At 49.8% G+C, this 15,654-nt stretch overlaps 1 protein-coding gene across 1 annotated transcript in view; it reads left to right on the forward strand.

The window, feature by feature from the left end:
* The window catches only part of LOC308620847 (pregnancy-associated glycoprotein 2-like), a gene marked incomplete at both ends in the record, with an annotated part of 26,726 nt that extends 18,881 nt beyond the window's left edge, over window positions 1-7,845 (forward strand). Inside the window, 7 exons of the mRNA XM_081240739.1 lie at window positions 1,671-1,788; window positions 1,884-2,002; window positions 3,189-3,382; window positions 4,300-4,416; window positions 5,897-6,038; window positions 6,126-6,224; window positions 7,693-7,845. Coding sequence (XP_081096865.1) covers window positions 1,671-1,788; window positions 1,884-2,002; window positions 3,189-3,382; window positions 4,300-4,416; window positions 5,897-6,038; window positions 6,126-6,224; window positions 7,693-7,845 — 942 coding nt within the window. The remainder of the gene's footprint in view (window positions 1-1,670; window positions 1,789-1,883; window positions 2,003-3,188; window positions 3,383-4,299; window positions 4,417-5,896; window positions 6,039-6,125; window positions 6,225-7,692) is intronic.
* Window positions 7,846-15,654: the final 7,809 nt, after the last annotated feature.

Consider the following 15,654-nt stretch of genomic DNA (forward strand, 5'->3'; position numbering starts at 1 on the left):
CACCCCTCTCTTCTGCTTGAACCCTGGAGAAAGATCTGGGAGGCTACTTCGAGGCTGATTTACCTCAAACAAGCAGTGTGACCACAGCCAAGTCACAAATCCCTGCATTTCAAATTCCTCCCTCTAAAAAGAGGATAATGATCCCCCTTCGGACTCCTTCCCAGAACTTCTTAGAAAAAGATACAATGGGATGACAATAGCAATGGGAATGGCTGCCACTGTTGACACTTCTTACATATCAGGTACATTATATACATCATCTCACTTAATACCCAAAGCATTCTATATGGCGATGGGGGTTATTATATTCCACGTTTTTACCTACCCATGGGGAAACTGACTGCAAATTGTCATATGGCTTACCCAAGATTACACAACACAACCTGTATTCAAAGCTAGGTATTTGCCATCTTCTTTGCATAGCGTCCTGATAATGAGAGGACACTCATAAAAAATGCTTGGAATATACACGGTGCCATTACAATGCAAGAATGATAGTCATACTATAACACAGACAGCTGATTGCCGCCCCTTCTTTGTTTCCTTTTCCCCATGCTCGGTGAAAGAAATCCCTCTAACAAAGGTGAAGACCATGCGAGAAACCCTCAGGAAAAGAGCTTGCTGACAAACTTCCTGAAGAGGAACATGACGACAGGTCTCAGAATGTCGCTCATGACTCGAAATTGTCTCTTCATCCCCTGAGGAACTACCTGGACCGTGAGTGTGTTTGGGCAGATGGCACTCTACAGCGCCCCCGATGCTCTGGCTTGGCACTGGGGTTCATCTGGAGGCGCCAGGCGGTGTGGTGGGGCTAGGGCTCCTGCAGGAAGCAGAAACACTGGGGAATAGGGACCCCATTCCCAGAGAAGAGGGCACTCTCATCCTCAACTCTTGGTCGGTGGTAACTGGGCTCAGCAATGACCAGGTGGCAGGTAAACATCCATTTCTTGCCAAAGATATGTCATTAGTTTGAGGGAGATTGTTCCTCCTGACCTAAGTGAGCCCCTGAGTTACAGATGAAAGGTGAGCCATGTCTGATCAAAAGATAAAGCCAACTGCAAATCAAGATTGAAACCCCAGGCAGACAAAGTTCAGCCTCCGCAGATCCAAGAAGGACACCAGTAAAAAATTACTGTGCCCCTGTGGTCTGTGACGCCATAAAAATCTAACACTATGGTTATTATTGATTTTACAAAAAGGTCTCGCCTCTTCGTCAAGAATGCATACGACAGCCTGAGTGATAGGCAAAGAGTAAATACACGTCACATAAAAGGGCCAGCAGCGTGGTGGTGATAGGACATGGTCTGAGTTTAGAGGAGGTGGCCTGGGGTGACCTAGGAGGGCCAGCTGGAGAAAGAAACAGGCTGGGCCTTAAAGGGGAGACTGGAGAGTTTCTCAAATGAACGCGCAGGGACTCGCCTCGAGGTCCAGTGCTTAAGACTCTGCGCTTCCACTGCAGGAGGACCGGGTTCGATCCCTGGTCAGGGAACTAAGAGCCCGCATGGAGGAAAAAAAAGAAAAAAATCAAATGAAGGCACGGGTCTGAGCAGAGGCTGTGAGGTGGGGCGGTTGGAAAGTGATCTCAGGAGACACGGGAAGCAGCACTCCGGGAATCGAGGGCGGCCAGGGCAGCCAGGTCTGACCACACCACCCCTCCCCGGCCCCTGTAGCTAGCCTATGTCGGCAACATCACCATTGGAACGCCCCCTCAGGAGTTCAGGGTCGTCTTTGACACCGGCTCAGCTGACTTGTGGGTGCCCTCCACCTACTGCGACAGTGTCCCCTGCTGTGAGTACCTGCCCCCCCCACCCATCTTGTACTCCCCCTCCCACCCCCTTCTCCGTCCTTGGCACCTGACAGACACACATCTCTTGTGTCCGCAGATAAACACAAGGTCTTCAACCCTCACGCGTCCACCACCTTCCGGCTCTCGGGCCTGCCCGTCGACCTCACCTACGGCTCCGGGAGGATGGTTGGATTTCTTGGCTACGACACTGTTCGGGTAACTGCAAACCAGAAGCTGAGTCAGGCCTGGCCCTGGAGCAACCGCAGCTTACAAAGCAGACGCAGGGCCACCTGGGAGGGCCCGTCTTTCCCAAAGTCCCCTAGTGGCTGGCCGCCCACCCCACAGTGTTGTGTCCCTGGGGAGACAGTGTCCCTGCTGACACACAAACTCCCAGAATGGCTGACCCAGAGAGTGGCTTGGGGTGTGGATTTGCAGCTGCTTTGCCCATGAGCAGCTCAAGGTTCATTTTGCTGGGTGCAGGGAGAGAGGAGAAAGAATCACCCACCCTTATATCCTCAGGCTGTGCCAGGTACTTTCATGGTAACAACTCGTTTACTCCTGCAGCAACCCCACATAGCAAGTACTATGATTAGCTCCATTATACAGATGAGGGAACTGAGGTGCAGAAAGCCAGGGCCTTGCCAAGTTCATGCATCAGGTAAACAGTGGAGCTGGGCTGGCCAGTCAGGATTCACGCAGGTGTGCGGTATTTGGGGAGAGGATAAAACTGCTCTTGGGCCGTTGCGGGGAACTGAGGGCTTTGGGGATCCAGACAGTGAAAGCAGGGGGCCACAGATGTGGGAGGGGCCTGATAAATGGGAGCCCCCTAGAGGGGGCCTTTGAGAGTCTAGTAAAAACTATAGCCTGCATCCCCCAAAGGGCCTGAGTATTCTCTCTCTCTCTCACACACGCAGACGCACATCCCCAAAACCATGTTTCCCAAGCAGAATTTTCATAAGCACCCTGGCAGCGAAATTGTAAAATGGGCTTCTGTCTTCCTGGGCGGATGCAAAATCCACAATGCACTGCAATGGATTCAGTCCATTTCGGTCATCAGGTCATAGTGATGCCAAAGAGAAGACCATCCTGCTGTCTATTCATTTTGTCCTCAAGTGGGAACCATTTGGTCCTGTTGAGTCCCTGTTTTTCCACCTGCACAGAAAGCATGTGGCCAATTTGACTCACTTCACATGGTGTTTGCAGGATGGGCAGGTGTTGGTTAAAAGCCACAGCCCCGCACAAATGGAACCCAAATTCCACTCTCAGCTTGGTCTAAATATCTGAGGTCATCCCAGGGCACAGCCTGGCCTCAGTTCTCTGTGGTGCTCATGGCATCTCCATCCCAGCCCAGTCCCAGCCCCACTCCCAAACCTTTATGTGGGAACATTCTCCTCTCCTACAGATCGGGAAACTTGTCGATGTGGTCCAGCCGTTTGCCCTGAGCAAGTCGCAGTTTGGGCTGGAGCATGCACCCTTCGATGGCATCCTGGGCTTGGGCTACCGCAGCCTCGCCATCCAAGGGACCGTCCCCGTCTTCGACAACCTGAAGAGACGAGGCCTCATTTCTCAGCCTGTCTTTGCCTTCTACTTGAGCACGTAAGTCTGAACTGGACAAGCCCTCTAAGTCAGCTGTAAGATGCTTTCAGTTGCATGAAAAGTTGTAGCCACCTGATCCAGAAGTTTCCTGAGAGACAGTCTAGCCCGGGATAACTATGGCCCCAGGGCCACATCTGGCCCTGCCACTGGATTTTGTAAATAAAGTTTTATGGGAACACAACCATGCTCATGGCTCAGGGGCAGCAGATTGGTCCAGGGGCTGTGAAGGAAGAGGGAGAGCGGTGGAAGGTGTCAGGATACAGGTTGGAGGAAAAGGTAACAAGATGTGCTGATGGATTTGATATGGGAGGAAGGAGAGGGATGGCGGGAATGTGTCCTCCTCACTAACATTTTACCAGGAGCCCAGAAGCAGCTACACAATTCGCAGGCGCCACTGCGAAATGAAAGCGTGGGACCTCTTGTTCAAAAAGTATTAGGAATTTCAAGACAGGGATAGCAGGGGGGCAGGGCCCTGCTGAGTGTGAGGCCCCATGGATGGCACAGGTCACACATGCTGGTGAAGCCAACCCTGGGTGAACCTGAACCCACGCCCTTGGAGCCCTCGGGCCTCGGCTTTTCTGAACAATGACAGGCTAGGCGAGGGGGCAGCCAGACCCCTCCGGCACGGTGTCCTCTGAGGGTATCTCTGAGCATTCTGGCTGCTGGAGGGGACCAGGCCCTCTTCAGAAGGGGGGGTGGTCGGGGCCCCGCCAGGCTGCCCAGCTTCGAACCCCTTCTGTGCCACTCATTAGTCGGTGCCCGACCTCGGACAGGTCCTCAATCCCTCCGGGCCTCAATTTCCGTCTCTGTAAAATGGGGACCCTAATAGTGCCTCGGATGGGTGGAGAAGCACAGCCCTGAGACAGTGCCTGCCGTTATACTCCTACGACGAGCCCTGCCTCTTCCTTCTCTCCTAGCCGCAAGGAGAATGGCAGCACGGTGATGTTAGGCGGGGTGGACCACAGGTACTACAAAGGAAAGCTCCAGTGGATTCCAGTGTCCCAACCTCACTACTGGCAGATAACCATGAACCGGTAAGCTTCTCCCTCTGAGGGCCACCCCAAGTGATGCTCCCACACATGCACACGGACACATGCAGACACACAAATAAATGCACAGACACAGTCACACACACAGACATCTGCTCCACCCCCAAAGTCACACGTATAAACACACACATAGGCACACATATAAACACACACAGGCACACAGATACATACACAAACACACAGATACACATACACGCACACAGACACACAGATACACACACCACGTGTGGGTTCATAATCACCCCAGGCCCCTGGCCAGGGCTCTGACCACGGTCCTGAACAGGGTTCAGAGAGACGTGTGCAGCCCAAGAGGGCTGCACCCACCACGCTGTGAGGCAGGGAGCACGGTTTGAAGACCCTAAAGTGCAGTAAAAAGAGGATCAGGGAGGATTTCACCAGCCTGAACAGGGTTGTGATAAGTTGACCAACTGTCTAGGGAGTTCTCACTACACAAAACTACCAGTTTCAAAACAGGGAAAGTCCTGGACAAACCAGGAAAACTGGTTTCCTTAGGGAGAAACTCCCGGGCAGTGGAGAGAGATTGGCCGCATTCTTGAGACACTCCCCCCACCCATAGCCATCCCCCATCCCGGGCACACAGTGGGGCAGGGGCTGTGACAGAGAGAATCAGGAAGCCGGGATCCAGGAGTGACCTGAGAACAAGGGGCAATAATCGACGGGATTCTGAGTGATACGCTCAGACAAAAGCTTACGTGTCCTTTGGAGGCTCCCTGGGCTAGCTCAGGCATCGCCTGGCCAGGGCTCTCAGTGTCTGAGCTGTGTGAGTGGGCCATGCTGGGAGACAACCTCTCCCAGGGCAGCCTGTGTCTCCGACACCCCTGCTCTCAGCATCTGCTGCCCCGGAGAACCTGCGTCTTCACTGTGTGGGTTGACCCATTATCGGTCACACAGCACATACAGGGCTCTGGCTGTTCCTCATCCGTTTTTTCAATCATCCATTCATTCAACAAACATACACTGTGCATCCGCTGTGTGCTAGGCACTTGAGAGAGACACTGAGGCTACAACTTGCCCTTACATCTAGTAAGGCAGACGTACATGAAACGAGTCACACACATAATAATGAATTTCCACTTCGGTACGTGCTAGAAATGAGGAAGAGTCTACAGAGAGTGACCAAGACAGGAGCCTGATCTAGTCTCGGGGGGGAAGACTTCCCTGAAAAAGTGACAAGTGAGCTGGAACCTGGAAGATGAGGAGAAATTAGCTAGACAAAGGGGATGGGGGTCTTCTAGGAAGGGCGACCAGCACATGCCAAGGCCCTGAGGCACCAAAGAGCCTGATGCATTCAGGAACTGAAAGGAAGTCAGCGAAGGTTAGGTGACCAGAGCAAAGGAAAACAGAGTCAGGGCATGAGCTGAAGGGAGACACTCAGGGAGGGGGGAAGTCGAACGGGAAGACTTCACAGTGATCCTGGTGTCCACTTTGTCCCACTGTCTCTCAGCATCACCATGAACGGTGTGGTTCTTGGTTGTCTCCACGGCTGCCAGGCCATTCTGGATACCGGGACCTCATTGGTGCTTGGCCCAAGTAAACTGGTCACCGCCCTCCAGACGCTCATCAACGCCAAGCCTATCGGTCACGAGGTGAAGGGTCATGCCACAGGGTCACCCCGGGGCTCTCCACACACCAGGGGTCCCCTGGACCGACCCCTCTCCCTCTTTCCCTCACAGTTCACGGTTCCATGTAGCTCTGTGTCACGCCTGCCTACCATGATCTTCACCATCAACGGCAAGGACTACCCAGTGCCCCCTCAAGCCTACATCAGAAAGGTGAATGGCCAACCCTGGTGGAATTGCAAGAACCCTTGGGCTCCTGCTTGCAGGAGGGGGCCCTCTGCAGGCCAAGCCACACCATTGCAGATGCCACGGAGCCCCTGTGGCTGGGCCAGTGCCTCCCACAAAAGCAACCAGTTGAGAGTAAGGGGTGGTCTGGGACTTCCATCATCCTGAAATAATGGGACACCACCCAGTGCCGGCCTGGTGCGTGGCACGAGGAGAAGGGAGCACGAAGGGCCTCTGCCCTCAAAGAGCTTCAGTCCAACCAGAGCCCTCAGATGGATGGACACGGAAAGTCAGCTCTAGCAACCCCTGCAGTAGGCCAAGGGACAAGTGGGGCGGGTGGGCACAGTCTCAGTGTGTTGTCCCACCACAATGGTTACCGGTCTCCCTCCCACACCTCGAAAGTGTCCTGGTTTGGATGACAAGTTACATGGTTACCCTAGTCCTCGCCTGCAACTTCCCCTTGCTAAGCCCCAGTTCCCACTCTGTGAGTTGGGGTACCAGACCCCTCTGTGGGGAGGCTGCATGGTCACGTGAATTAAGGGTGCACAGTGACTGCATGGCCCTTGCACAGGGTTGAGGCTTAATGTCAGCTCCCTATGGGAGTTCAGAGGAGGCTGCTGGGCTCAAAGAAGGCTTTGAGGAAGAGAGGGAATTTCAGTCATGCTAGACCCCCAGCCTCATGGAGGCACGAGGAGGCCTGCGTGGGTCGAGGCAAATCTACACTGGACCCCATGCAAATGGCACCCCCGGGGGCTGAGCCAAGGGGTGCCGGGCACAGATCAGAGTGATGAGGGCTATACACAAGGGGAGCACCAAGGTAAGTCACCCAACCCGGCCTGGAGTGGCCAGCGAGGGTGAGCGCGGGGCCAGGAAGGCTTCCTAGAGGGGCTGAGCACAGTCTCTAAGAACGGGTCGTGGGGAAGAGGGAGAAGCAAAGGCATTCCCTGCAGAGAAAACAGCGAGCCTGGGTCACAAGGAAAGAAACAGCACAGTAGGAGGGGAATTACAGGCCATTCTTGCTCTCTTTTTCAAAATTTTATTCAAGTATAGTTGATATACAATGTTAATTTCTGCTGTACAGCAAACTGACTCAGTTATACATGTGTTTGTATTCTTTTTCTTATTCTTTTCCACTACAGTTTATCACGGGCTCTTGAATAGAGCTCCCTGTGCTCTACAGTAGGGCCTTGTTGTTTACCCATCCTCTCTATAGTACTTTGTATCTGCTAACCCCAAACTCCCAGACCTCCCCTCCCCCAGCCCCTCTCCCTCATGGCAACCACATGTCTTGGCCGTTCTTGGTCTTAGATGGGCACCCCACTTCCGCAGCTGCTGAGAGAGCCTCTTGGTTCTTACCAAAGGAGGGAAATAAAACCGAGAAGCTGCCGGCTCTGGATGCCGAGAGGGTGGCAGGTAAGGGCTCAGGCTCACTGGTGTGCATTTCCGTCTCCCCCAGAGCCTTCGGGGCTTCTGCCTCAGCAGCTTTGCAGGGGGCACAGAGAACCTGAGCCGGTCGGAGACCTGGATCCTGGGCGACGTCTTCCTGAGGCTGTATTTCTCGGCTTACGATCGGGGAAAAAACAGGGTTGGCCTGGCTCCCGCAGTGTAAAGGCTGGGGCGGCTTCAGCAATCCGTCAGGCCCCCTCCAAACACACACTCACTCACACGCAGGGCACTCCCACCCAGGGATGGCGGTGGACTGTGTTTGGTGCTCTGCGAAGCCCCACTCTCAGCAAAGAATAAAAGTTTCCATTCTCAACGGTGCTAATACAAATGGGTGCCTCTCTTTGGGTCGGGGAGGTGCATCATAATCAGGCAGGATCTAGAACCTGGTCTGAACCACAAGTGAGAGGAGCCCAACTCCAGCTGGCTTCAAGGAAAGGGGAGACTTACTGGAAGGACACTGGGGATCCGGGACACGGGAACCACAGCAGATGCAAAGATCTCAGTGACTGGACCCAAGAAATCAGAATCCATCAGCTCCCTCTTTCTCTCCCTCACTCTTTCCCGTCTCTCATCTTTGTTTCTCTTAGTCTGACAACTATCCTCCCTCACACTTCTGCACATATATCCCTAACGCGTGTAATCCCTAAGGAAAGAAGCTCAGAGAAACCTCAGGATACCAAGGAGGGCTCTGATTGGTCCACCTCAGATCATATGTCCAGCCCTGGACCAACCATCCTGGCGGGGGGCTTGGGGGTACTATGATTGGCTTTACTTGATCACGTGGCCCTGCCCAACGTGATTGACAGTCTCCTCCAGCACCACGTGACTGCAGCTGGGGCGAGGCAGCCCCCAAGGAAGTGGCGGGGAGGGGCGGGGCGGGGAGGCGGTGTTCTAGACAGTGGAAGAGTTTGTGATGGCCCCACCAACTCCGCCCCCTCCTCTTTCAGAAGGATGGTAGCAGGTAATAAAACTAGATTCTACCCTTCCCATCTCACAGGACCTTTAGCAGTGGGCTTCTGCTCCAGGGGGGTTCTGGGTGAGCCCCTTCAAGCTGAGATGGTTCCCCTTTGTCCCCCCACCCCAGTCACCAGCTCTCTGCCACCCACACCTGCCGTGTCCTTTCCAGTCCCACTTCCCAAGTGACGGGCCGTGTGGATCCCTGAGCCATGCCCACCCCTCCAGGGCCCAGCATGCTCCTTCCCTTGGCCTCCAAGGCTGCTGGGGAGGATGCCACGCATGTAAAGGGGCCCCAGGGTGCACTAAGCCTTCAGCCTTTCTGAGCTTCCTCCAGGGGCAGAGCTACAAACCACTGGTTCGAGCTGCCATGGAAGCAGAGGCCCAGGCTGGGGACAGCAGGGCTCAGAGGTGGAGGGAGACCCACATCAGAGAAGGAGCAGGAAAGAATAAGGTGGAAAACACACCCGACGCAATGCACAGCATGGGCCTTTACTCGGGCAAGACAAATCAGCGAAAGGGACGACTCCCTTCTTTCCTCATCTTTTCATTCAGGACAAATTTACTGAGCACCTACTATGTGCCAGGTGCTGTGGTGGACCCCAGGGATAGGGGGCTGGGTTAGCAACCCACCACCGATTCATGGAGACAGATAAAGAGACAACCCCCAATGGGGAGGGCCAGATGGAGAAAACAACACAGGTGTGGGTAGGGGGCCAGAGGAGTGAGGGGCTCCCTCTTCAGGGACCAGGGAAAGGCTGCAGTAGGGCGAGAGGAGGGCATTAACTTCAGTCTTGTCACCCCACCCTGAAACACACCCCTAAGCCTTGCAGTTACCTTCTCTGTGCAGATCTGCCGTATGTCCACGGTTACGTGTGCCTGGTCCCTCTGGGATGGCACTGGCTTATGATCGGCTTGAGGGGGGTGAAGGAGGACTGGTTGCAGAGCTGATAAAGGGGGAAAAGGTGAGAGCAGAAATGGCTTTTTTTTTTTAAAACAGTAAATATCATGCACTGGGCTTAATGGAGACTCAAGTGAACAGTTTGTCAAACTCATTTTCCAAGTGGTCTTCATGGAACCATAAGCAATGTCTCTACTGGGGAGAAACTACCAATAAGAGTAAGAAGTAAGTAAGTATGCCATTTCACTGTCTCCCCATGAGCCCCTGTGGGGCATGACCCTCATTGTACAGATGAAGGAAGTCTCCTCCGATCTTCTGGCTCTAGTACTGGTTACAGGCACATAGTAGGCCCTCAATAAATACATGTTGAATAAATGAATGGATGAATTAGTAGATGCTTCCACTAGAACGCACTGCTGCATCCATGTCGGGAGACATATGGTGTCAGCATGGCTTATTGCCATAATATCAAGCAGAAAAAGTCAGGCTTTGCTTCCCTAGATGAGCCTAAGGCCAGGGCTGAAGCTGTGTCAGTTAATGAGCCCACTGTTCCTGAGGCTCTATATTTGTAGCCTGTGCTACCAACATGAGGATAAATTCTGATCATCAACTTTTTTTTTTTTTTTTTTTGGCCAAGCTGCATGGCATGTGGCATCTTAGTTCCCCAACAATGGATCAAACCCACATTGCCTGCATTGGAATCGTGGACTGTTAACCACTGGCCCTCCAAGGGAAGTCCCAAAGTCTGATCTTCAAAGCAACAATCTTCTCCCACCTTCCACTTTTATCCTTTACCCAATGCAGGGTGAGAGAAAAGGTAGAAAAAACAGGAAAAAGATAGATCTTGAACTTTCTTGAAAGAGTGTAAATTGGTACAATCTTTTTGGAGATGACTTGTTCTTAAAATATGTATAGTCTTTGTCCCAGTAATTTTGCTTCTAAGGTTTATGCTAAAGCGATGATCAGAGAAGCACCTTCAAACATAAATAAGCAGGGATGTAGTCCTCAGAGTCTCCTACAAAAGGGAAAATCTGGGACATCCGAAGGCCCATTAAACATAAAGTGTCCACAGCATAGATAGACCATCATGCAACCAACCGCCTTAAAATTGTGTTTCAGCAGAATATTTAATGTTATGAGAAATCATTCCAATATGACATTGAGAGAAAAGAACAGAATACAAAACAGCATGATCCCAGGTTTGCTAAGCACACGGAAGACAGTGCAGAGTACTCGCCAGGCATGTACATCCTGGAGCTTTTCTGCCTGGGTTCAAATCCCACCTCTGACCCCTACCAGTCATGTGACCTTGATAAGTTCATCTCTGGACATCAGTTTCCTATTCTGTAAATTTGGGGTTAAGATAGCTCCTCCCTCACTAATCATCAAGAAAATGCAAATCAAATGACAATGAGATACCATCTCCCATCTATTAGGATGGTCATTATCAAAAATAAAAGAGGGGCTTCCCTGGTGGCGCAGTGGTTGAGAGTCCACCTGCCAATGCAGGGAACACGGGTTCGTGCCCCGGTCTGGGAGGATCCCACATGCCGCAGAGCGGCTAGGCCCGTGAGCCATGGCCGCTGAGCCTGCGAGTCCGGAGCCTGTGCTCTGCAATGGGAGAGGCCACGGCAGTGAGAGGCCCGCGTACCGCAAAAAACAAACAAACAAACAAAAGATAACAAGTGTTAACGAGGATGTGGAACCCTGTACACTGTTGGTGGGGATGTCAAATAGTGTAGCCGCTGGAAAACAGAATGGAGGTTCCTCAAAAACTTAAAAAGAGAATTACTATTTGATCCAGCAATCCCACTTCTCTGTATGTATTCCACAAAATTAAAATCATAATCTCAAGGGGATTTTTTGTCCTGTCATGTACATTGCAACATCATTCACAATAGCCAAGATGTAGAAACAACTTACTCCATCAACAGTTGAATGGATAAAGGAAATGTGGTAGAGATATACAATGGAATATTATTGAGCCTTTAAAAAAGAAGGAAATCTTGCCATTTTCAACAACATAGATGAAACTTGAGGACGTTATGCTAAGTGAGATAAGCAGGACAAATCCAGAAGGACGAATGCAGTATGATTCCACCCATATAAGTTACCTAAAATAGTCAAACTCATAGAAGCAGAGAGTAAAATTATGGTTGTCAGGGGTCAGGGAGGCGGGAAATGTGGAGTTGCTATTCATCTGGTATGAAGTTTCAGTTACACAAGCTGAGTAAATTCTAGAAATCTGCTGTACGGCTTGGTGCCTATCGTTAACAATACTGTATTGTGCGCTTGACATTTTGTTAAGACAGTTGATCTCACGTTAAATGTTATTACTACAATAAATAAATAAATACCTTTTAAAAAATGAATAGTCCTTTTTTTTAATCAGAGAAATGCAATTTATTTATTTTATTTTTATAAATTTATTTATTTATGGCTGTGTTGGATCTTCCTTGCTGCACGTGGGCTTTCTCTAGTTGTGGTGAGCAGGGACTACTCTTCGTTGTGGTGCGCGGGCTTCTCATTGCAGTGGCTTCTCTTGTTGCGGAGCACGGGACCTAGGCACACGGGCTTCAGTAGTTATGGCACGCGGGCTCAGTAGTTGTGACTTGAGGGCTCTAGAGCACAGGCTCAGTAGTTGTAGAACACAGGCTTAGTTGCTCCGCGGCATGTGGGATCTTCCCGGACCGGGGCTCGAACCCGTGTCCCCTGCATTGGCAGGCGGATTCTTAACCACTGCGCCACCAGGGAAGCCCTGAATAGTCCTTTCTAATTGGAGGGAAGGGAGTAGAGTTTTACTGCCAATATGTGCACGGTTTCTTTCTGGGGTGTTGAAAATGTTCTATATTTAAATCATGATGATGGATGTACAACTTCAGGAATATATGAAAAACCACTATACTGTACAACTTAAATGGTAGAAATTATGATATTTGAAATACAACTCAATCAGACAGATATATAGATATACAGGAAAGAATAGTCCCTAACCCTCTAGAGCTATAGTGAGGATTACATTAATATCTATAGAAAACCTTTAGGACAGTGCCTGACACACAGTAGCATGAGCTGTTATTCTTTCACTCGTACACCAGAGAAGGACCAAATGTGTGTAACAGTGGTTATATACAGATGGTAGCAATATGGGCAGTTTTTCCCCTTATCTTATACTTGTCTTAGGTTTTTCAGGAATGGCGCTTAAGATCAGGGGAAAGCTGAGCATTATTCTATAAAAGACAGAGGCTTCCGACAAAGAGAGGACCGGTCCTCTTTGCTGGTGTTGCCTGAGGGAGCAAATCGATTCCCATAGAAAAAGCATCCTGGAACAGGTGGTGAAGCACTGACACCTAGCGGCCAAGATGGATATTGCAGGCACATTCCGCATGGTCTTACCGCTCTGCCGGGGGACCTGCCCATTCATTCCAACTACTGATACTTGTAAAGGCTATTTAGCAACATGAAACCGCTGTCACATCAACTCTCCCGCATTTAGACCTGATAATCACACTTTGACAAATGGATTCCAAATATATATATTTAGCTATAAATATTGTCCCAGGGATTTGATTTATACCAGTAAACGTGGGAAACCACCCTAGATTCTAGCATCAGGGAAATCATCATCCAGAAGGAATCGGCTCCTGGCTCTTCAAGTGATGAGTGTGGGCTATGGCCATAGATTTTCAGCCTGAATCTTGGGTCACAAACACACTTACACTCCCTTCCTCACCTCCTTCAGATCTATAGGCAAATGACCCCTCCTCTATCTAAAATGTCAACCCTCCCTGCCCCCTCCCTTGCTTTCACTTTCCTCCCACATCACCATCTCACACACTATATCATTTATTTCTTTACCTTTGATTATGTGTGTCCTTCCCTGGAGTATAAACTCACGAGGGCAGGGATTTGGGTTTGTCTTGATCCTTGAGGGATCTCCAGTGCCTCAACTAGAGCCTGGGACACCACAGATGGTCAATAAATATTTTGGTGACAAATTTATGTGAAATCACTGTTAGGGAAACACCACGTCGTTGGCTCGTGCTGAGTACAACTCTGCAAAAGCAAGAGGTATAAACATGGCCAACTGTATCAGTCTGCATGGGCCAATACCAGATACCACAGACTGGGTGCCTTAAACAACAGACATTTATTTCCTCACAGTTCTGGAGGCTGGAAGTCTGAGATCAGGGTGTCTGCAGGGTTGTTTCTTCTAAGGTCTCTCTCCTTGGCATGTAGACAGCAGTCTTCTCCCTGTGTTTTCGTTTTTTTGTTTTTATTTTTGGCTGCATTGGGTCTTTGTTGCTGCACGTGGGATTTCTCTAGTTGTGGCGAGCGGGGGCTTCTCACTGCGGTGGCTTCTCTTGTTGTGGAGCACAGGCTCTAGGCGCACGGGCTCAGCAGTTGTGTCTCGCGGGCTCTAGAGTGCAGGCTCAGTAGTTGTGGTGCACGGGCTTAGTTGCTCCGCGGCATGTGGGATCTTCCCAGATCAGGGCTCGAACCCGTGTCCCCTGCATTGGCAGGCGGATTCTTAACCACTTCACCACCAGGGAAACCCTCCCTGTGTTTTCATAGGGTGTTTCCTCTGTGTGTTCCTCTTCTTATGACACCTGTCAGATTGGATTAGGGTCCACCCTGGTGACCTAATTTAATCTTAATCATCTCTACCTCCAAATAGAGTCACTCAGAAGTACTGGGGATTAGGACTTCAACAAATGAATTTGTTGGGGGTGGGGGACATGATTCAGCCGATAACACCAATAAACACAAAAAAAACCTGGGACTGTCAAGAGAATACAGGAGTCAGCTTAAGGGACTCCCATGGGCCAGATATGGGAAATTTCAGCATGAAAATAAATAATGATAATAATGGATTATAACTCACTGACTAAAACAAGAACCTGTGAATCCATACCGATCAATAAATATAAACAGATAAATAAACACATAAATAAATAAGATGAAAGGAAATCTCTTCCTTACCAAAGAATGACAATGTGAAAAATGTACAGACTTCCCTGGAGGTCCAGTTGTTAAGACTCCATGCTTCCACTGAAGGGGGCATGGGTTTGATCCCTGGTCAGAGGACTAAGATCCGCATGCTGCATGGCACAGCCAAAATAAATAAATAAATAAATAACTGAAATGTAAAAGAAACAACAGAAAATTACAACTCTACAAGCATCATTTCAATCATTGATTCAGGCAGAAATCCTCAATGGTTGCTTAAACTTCGGGTGAAGATTAGATGGGCCACAGGTTACTTATATATTCTTATAGTATCTCCCTGCTGAATACCTTCATAATCACAGCCCAATAACTGCAGTGGAGAAGTTTGGTGGGAGACACCACCTTCACCAAGTAATCAAAGTTAATGTCACAGGTAAAGGAACAAATCAACATCATGTGCCTCCTGATATGATGCACTGAGAAGGACACAGCATTGTTTCTATGATATTTCTGCTAAAAAACACATAACCTGAATCTAACGGTAAGACAACATCAAACAACCCCAAATCAAGCGACGTTCTACAAAACTAGCCTGCACTTTTCAAAACTGTCAGCATCAGGAACAAATGCAGGCTGAGGAGCCATTCCAGACTGAAGGGGAGTGAAGTGACGAGATGACCAAAAATAATATGTGACTCTGGGTAAAATCCTGGAGCAGAAAAATCACTAAAAGGGACAATTTTAGGACAATTGACGGAATCTGAACATGTGCCATGTATTAGATAATAGTGTTGCATCGGTGTTAAGTTTCCTGAATCTATGGTTCTGTAAGCAAATGTCTTTGTTCTTTGGAGAATCACACTGAAGATCAGGAGGAAAGGTCATGATGTCTACATCTGACTCAGAGTATCTGAGCAAAATATAGTAACTGTGTGTGTGTGTGCACGCGCAGAGACAGAGTAAATATGGTAAAATGTCAATAATGGGTGAATCTGGGTGAAGTATATATGGGAGTTTGTGACCCTATTCTTGTAATTTTTCTGTAGATTTGAAATACTTTCAAAACAAAAAGTTTTTTTTAGGCACGTCCCTGGAGGTCCAGTGGTTAAGACTCCACGCTTCCACTGCAGAGGGCACGGGTTCGATCCCTGGTCAGGGAACTAGGAT

Source organism: Mesoplodon bidens, assembly GCF_964165515.1.
Source record: "Mesoplodon bidens genome assembly, chromosome: 7".
NCBI classification, from domain to species: Eukaryota; Metazoa; Chordata; class Mammalia; order Artiodactyla; family Ziphiidae; genus Mesoplodon; species Mesoplodon bidens.